General features: G+C 62.9%; 1 protein-coding gene across 2 annotated transcripts in view; it reads right to left on the reverse strand.

Moving 5' to 3' along the window:
- Positions 1-2,212: 2,212 nt before the first annotated feature.
- COL6A2 (collagen, type VI, alpha 2) overlaps positions 2,213-5,757 on the reverse strand; it is a 34,537-nt gene continuing 30,992 nt past the window's right edge. Inside the window, exon 27 of one of the 2 annotated variants that reach the window (XM_011996841.1) lies at positions 2,213-3,121. In XM_011996841.1, coding sequence (XP_011852231.1) covers positions 3,096-3,121 — 26 coding nt within the window. In that variant the 3' untranslated portion in view covers positions 2,213-3,095. The remainder of the gene's footprint in view (positions 3,122-5,757) is intronic. The other variant, XM_011996840.1, reaches the window with a different exon arrangement.

The raw sequence follows: 5,757 nt of genomic DNA on the forward strand, positions 1-5,757 counted from the left end.
TGGGCCACTAAGTAAGGGCCTCCAAAGACTTCCAGTCCAGTAGGAAGACGATGTCCACGGGCCGCTGCGTGCACTGTGCCACGGAGAGCTCTGCGGGGAGACGCGGGTGCGGGCTGGGCGGAGGGGAGGCTGGCAGGACCGGGCAGGAGCCAGGCCTGCACCTGCGCCCCTCCACTCGCACCCCACCTGCTGACCCCACAGACCGCTGGGCTCTGCGGGGGCATTTCTGCAGGGCAGCCCTGGGTGTGGGTCCTCAGCCCAAGCCCCTTTGAATGGGTACTGGCGGGAGCCACTGTCTCTTCTGGTGCTCCCAAGCCTGAGACCCTGACGCAGGCCCCAGGTCCTGTCTGCCTGCTGAGTGCCATCCCCACCCGGGCTGCCCTCCTGGTGGCGGCCTGTATCTGCATCTTTTTGTGGCTCAAGAATTTGCTGTCCACAAAAAGGCCACTATCTGTGTGGTGTGGGAGGGACTTCAGGAGGACCCCGGCCCTGACACCCCCAGCCTGAGCCCTCGCTGGCTAGGTCCTAGAGCTGCTCAGAACCCCTAGAGCTGGCCAGGCCATGTCCCTCCCAGGAAGACCAGGAGCCCCTGACCCTTCTGATTGGCCATGGTGGGGGGCAGTGGATACAGGGGCAGCCAGACCTTCTGCGGCCACCCAGGTGGGCTCTGCCCTGACTCCTGTTACCAAGAGGGGCCCCCACCTGCCTGGGTGGTCACCAGCCCTGGGCATCCTGGACAGCTTGGGGGCCTAGCCACAGCCCAGGCCATCCACCACACGTGGGTGTCACGTGGGGTCAGGGACCACAGGACGGGACACGGACAGTCCACATGCTTGGACCTGGCCCTGCGGCCTCGCCAGGACCTCAGCTCCTGGGACGGGGGAGGGGAGGGACACAGCCAGTTTCCCCAAGGGTGTCTGCTCCTCGGCCCAACCCCTGGATGTTGTCACAGCTGGTACATGAACCCCCAGGAATCCCTCAGGAGCAGGGTCCTGACCCCAGGAATGCACACGGAGGACACTGACCCGAAACTCAGCTGCTGGGGGCCCTGGAGGTGCAAAGGTCCAGCCCCGCAGGCAGTGAGCCAAGCCCTGAACACAGCAGTGTGACCTCATACTGCACTGCAGCCGTTATAGAACGCTTGAGACACGGACCTCGTCTGAGCACACACGAGCTGGCAGACGGGGGTTCCCTCAGTGAGCTTATGAGTGACGCAGCTTATTCAGTGAAAGGAAGGGCAGCCTCCACATTAAGGCCACACCCAGGAACCGGCTTAAATGTCCAGAAAATTCTCGGGTACCACTGGGCTTCCCAAACCCCCTCCAAACTAGTATCGTCACTGCTGTCAGCACGCACACGGAGACAGACATGCGGGGGAAGCTGGTGTTGGGGGTCTCTCTCCATGTATCAGTGTCTGTGGGGCCTGGAGGAGACGGGGAAGCCGTGGGGGCCGGCCAGGCACAGGGAGGCTGAGGCTGTCAGGATGTTTGTGGACTCTGCTCTCCTCCTTCTGTGGGGGATCCTTCATCCCCACAGTGGGAAGCCCAGCCTGGCCTGCCCTGTGCAGCGGGTGTGGGGACGAGAACCTGGCCCCATGAGAAATGGTCACAGCCTTGCCCAGCAGGAGCCCAGCCTGGATGAAGCCTCAGAACGTCGGGGTCTGAGCTCGCTGTGGGGGCTGTGCCCTATGGATGGTGACCCCTGCTGCTCCCCAACGTCGTGGCCCCCGGGGTTCTCTGCTCAGTCCTCTGAGGACAGCAGAGGTCATGCCTGGTGGATGCTCCCCCGACTGCTTCTGGGGACCCAGAGGATGGGCTGGAAGGGTGCAGACACCCCGGGACCGGAGCTGCTGGCAGGCAGCTGTGTCCATTTGCCCCAACGGGCATGACACTGGCCCAGATAGGTCATGGTGCCAGGACTGCCAGGTTCCCCCAGGACAATCTGCTGCCCAACCCAAAGCCTTCACCCACCACAAGGTGGGCCATGAGCGCCCACACCCAGCAAGGCTTAGCAGCCTTGGGGCCTGTTTCTGAGGCTCCACTGGAACCTGGTAGGGGAGACGTTCTCCAGCGCGTGGGCTGTACCCTCCCTCAGCCACATCCCAGATGCACAGCAGCCCAGCTGGGCCACTAAGTAAGGGCCTCCAAAGACTTCCACGCCCCAGCACGGGAGCCTGCGAGGGTGACCTGAAGTGGCAAAGAAGGACTCTGCAGACGGGACTGAGTTAAGGGTCTTGTGAGGAGGTCATTCTGGACTTGGGGTGGGCCTTAAGTTCAATGACTGGTGTCCCTATAAATAGAGCGGCTACAGGAAGACGGAGGAGAGAGCGGAAGATGCAGCCACAGCAAGGGACATGGCAGCCACCAGGGTGGGAAGAGGCCGGAAGCTGCCCTGGAGCCCCTGGAGGGACTGTGGCCCCGCTGACCCCGATCCCAGACCTCTGGCCTCCACTGAGAGCCAGCCTGCAGGGGCAGCCCTGGGAAGTGAGCGTGGCAGGGAGGGGCTGGCCCAGCTGGGCGGGCGCCCCGGTTTCAGCAGAGGGCCAACGCGGTCTCGGGGTCGCCCACGATGTCCCTGTGAACCAGCTTAAAGGTGTCAATGAACAGCTCCATCCAGTCCTGCCGCTCTACCCCGGTGGCGAACTTGGCCCGCTCGGCGGTGTAGACCAGCACGGCCACCAGCTGGGAGTAGGCGGCCGGGTCCTGCGTGAGCTCCGTGGCGTTTAGCAACTGTTGGATCAGGGGGATGGTCCTGGGGAAGGTGGCGTCCGGCCCCTCTTCCGTGCGGAGGAAGGTGACCGGGGACTCGCCGCCAGGCCACGGTGCATCTGCAAGGGAGCGTCCAGAGAAGACTTTAAGGCCTGTGGCGGGCGTGGGCCTAAAGCTCCTCCTCGGGCGGCCGCTCGGCGAGGCCAGAGTGAAGAGAGGCACTTGGGCCGGCAAGTCGGTGGAGATGCAAGTGGAGTGGTGTGTGGCTCGGCCTTGGCAGGAGGCGTGGGGGCGGTGAGCACGGGGACGGGGAGCTGGCAGGGAGCTAGGAGAGGAGACCCACACGGCAGCACCTTTGGGGGACACCACGGACCCCGAGAAAACCTTTCAGCACAAAACAGCTCCGTCCAAACCTGCGTCAAGAGACGTGCCAAACGCCAGCAGGGCTTCCAGTGCCGCCGGCCCCGCTGCCAGGGAGACCCCAGCCACCCTTCAAGAGCCTGCCTAGGAAAGCTTGCGGTGGCAACCCCTTCCTCAGCCTCTCTGGGATGTGTCCTCTACACCCAGAACGGTCTTCCCCTGAGCAGACCTGGCCTCTGCCTTTTCCTTCCACCGAGTGGAGCTCAGGTCACGCTGCGGCCCCCATGCAGCTCTTATCGCTGAGTGGGCTCTGCCCTGGCTGCCTTCTGCTGCCTCCGGTTTGTTTCACCGGCACCCTCTGGTCCCCACGCAACTGAGACCTCCACAGGCCTGGTGCAGGCCCAGGGTGGCTGGGCTTGAGGGTGGACAGGGCTGTGTGGAGAAGGCCAGGGCCAGGCCACAGCCAGTGGCGTCCACCCAGTGCTCAGGAGAGCCGAGGAGGATGCCTGGCCGTGCGGGCTGGTGAAGGCTGATTTAACACTGTCCCTGCTGTATCTCCTGGAGCCACAAGGTCGAGTTCACTTTGAAATTGCAAACAGCTTGAAAGGAGGATGAGCTCTGAGTGTCATGGACGGGGTGTCAGGGAGCCGAGAGGAGGGGAGGGTTCTGGGGGGCTGCTCCCAGTCACTGTCAGGTCCTGGAGGCCTCAGAGGAGGCCAGAGCTTCAAGGGCCCACGTGTCCTCCCTGGCTGCCTTCCCTGTGGTGCTCTGGTGGCCTGAGTGACCCACTCCCAGGAGGGAGAACTGGCTCACCCCACGTCACCATCTTGGCCCTACGAGGCCCACATCACCCTGAGGCCAGAACCAGAGACATCATAAGGAAGGAAAAGTGCAGGCCAATATCCCTGATGAGCACAAACCCTCAGGCAGGCATCAGCAAATCAGGGCCCACACGCATGAACAGGGCCACACACCACGGCCAGGTGGGTTCATCCCAGGCGTGCAAGGCTGGCTCAGCATCGGAAATTCAATGAGGCTCAACGGGTTCACTCTCAATCACAATGGCAAGCTAAAGACGAAAGGTCATGTGACATCCACAGACGCAGAGAAAGGCCCTGACAAGACGCAGCGCCCACTCACGATAGAACCCGGGGTGGAGGGGAGGCCGCAGCGCCCACTCACGAGAGAACCCGGAGTGGAGAGGAGGCCGCAGCGCCCACTCACGCTGGCCCCCGGGGTGGAGGGGAGGGGAAGACCTCCATCTGGTAGAGAGCAAAGCGCCCACAGTGAACATTGCCGTGTCGCCCATCATGGGGTCCTGAGACTTCCCTGCCCCATCAGGGACGAAGGGCTGGGTGGAGGGGCCAAGGTCTGGTTCCTGCCCTCAGGGTCCAGCTGCCCCTGGTGCTGGTGCAGGCCCTGGCAGACCCTGAGAGGGGACGCCCACACCTCAGCAGCAGAGGCACAGCCCACTGTGTTGTGGGACCAGAGGCTGCCTACCTGCTGAAGGGCAGCCAGACGCAGGTGCAACCTCCAGGTTCTCTGTCGGAGCACGTGTGGGGATCCCTGGCCCCGAGTCCATGGCCCTGCTCCTCCCTGGGGCAGCCTCAGGACCCGTGAATGTGGCCCAGCGCACCCCCCGGGAGTTCCCCATGGAACGCCTGAACGCACACCCTGACCCCTGTCTCTTATACACATCTAGATGTGTATAAGAGACAGGGGGTCACTGGGGGGTCGCTGGGGAGGGGACTCTGGGGGATGCTGGAAGTGAGGGTGGGTGGAAGGAGGAGGACCCTGAGCCAGCCGTCCCCTTCAGGAAGGTGGGGGTGGTGCTCATGGCTGGGGCCAAGTTGCCTGGCATCCTCCCGTACTCTCAGATGCACACGCTCAGCCTCAGGGCCCCTCCCTGCCTCTGCCCAGCTGCTGCGGGCTTCGGGACGGTGATACTCACAGGCTCTCCTTTCTCTCCTTTCCTCCCAGGTTCTCCTTTCAAGCCAAAGTCGCCTCGGCCGCCCTGTGACAGGGGACACACGTTAGCCTAGGACAGATGATTTATCTCTACCAGGGACACCAGTGAGATTTTTACGTGGAAAAATCAATCTGGCATTTTGGGATCATTTAAATGGGAATATCTATGTGGTTTTTTGGCAAAGCCTGAACTTTGGTTGGAAAGGGACCAGCCAGTGGCCGGTGGCTCCCTCAGAGCTCAGCAGAAGTGTCATGGCTGGACCTTGGGGAGCCAGGACCATCCCAAGACAGGGATGGTCCTATCAGTGACGGTGGGCGCTGTGTTCCCAGCAGTAGTGGGTGGGCATGCAGACCCCCACCCCGGGTGGGCACAGGTGGCCACAGGACCCACATGTACCTCGGGGCCGCGTGGGCCGGGCTCGCCTTTGTCTCCCTGTGAAGCAAACAGAAGTCAGGGTGACTCAGCCTCAGGTCCGGTGCTCCTTCCTCCCTCTGGGCAGCTTTCTGCAGCCGTTTCCCTCCTTGGCTTATGCACACTCTGGGTGAGGCCACTGTGCTGCGTTCTGAGCCACACTCTTCTCCTGATGCTGCGCTGGACCTGTCCTTCGCTGAGTCACCCAGAGCCTTCTCACCACTCCGTCCCGTAGGAGGGACCTCACACTTTCTTCTGCACAGAGGAGGCCTTGAGGGAACTACTAGGAACCTTCAGGGCCCTTGGGAC

This window comes from Mandrillus leucophaeus, unplaced genomic scaffold (assembly GCF_000951045.1).
Source record: "Mandrillus leucophaeus isolate KB7577 unplaced genomic scaffold, Mleu.le_1.0 Scaffold526, whole genome shotgun sequence".
Lineage (NCBI taxonomy): Eukaryota > Metazoa > Chordata > Mammalia > Primates > Cercopithecidae > Mandrillus > Mandrillus leucophaeus.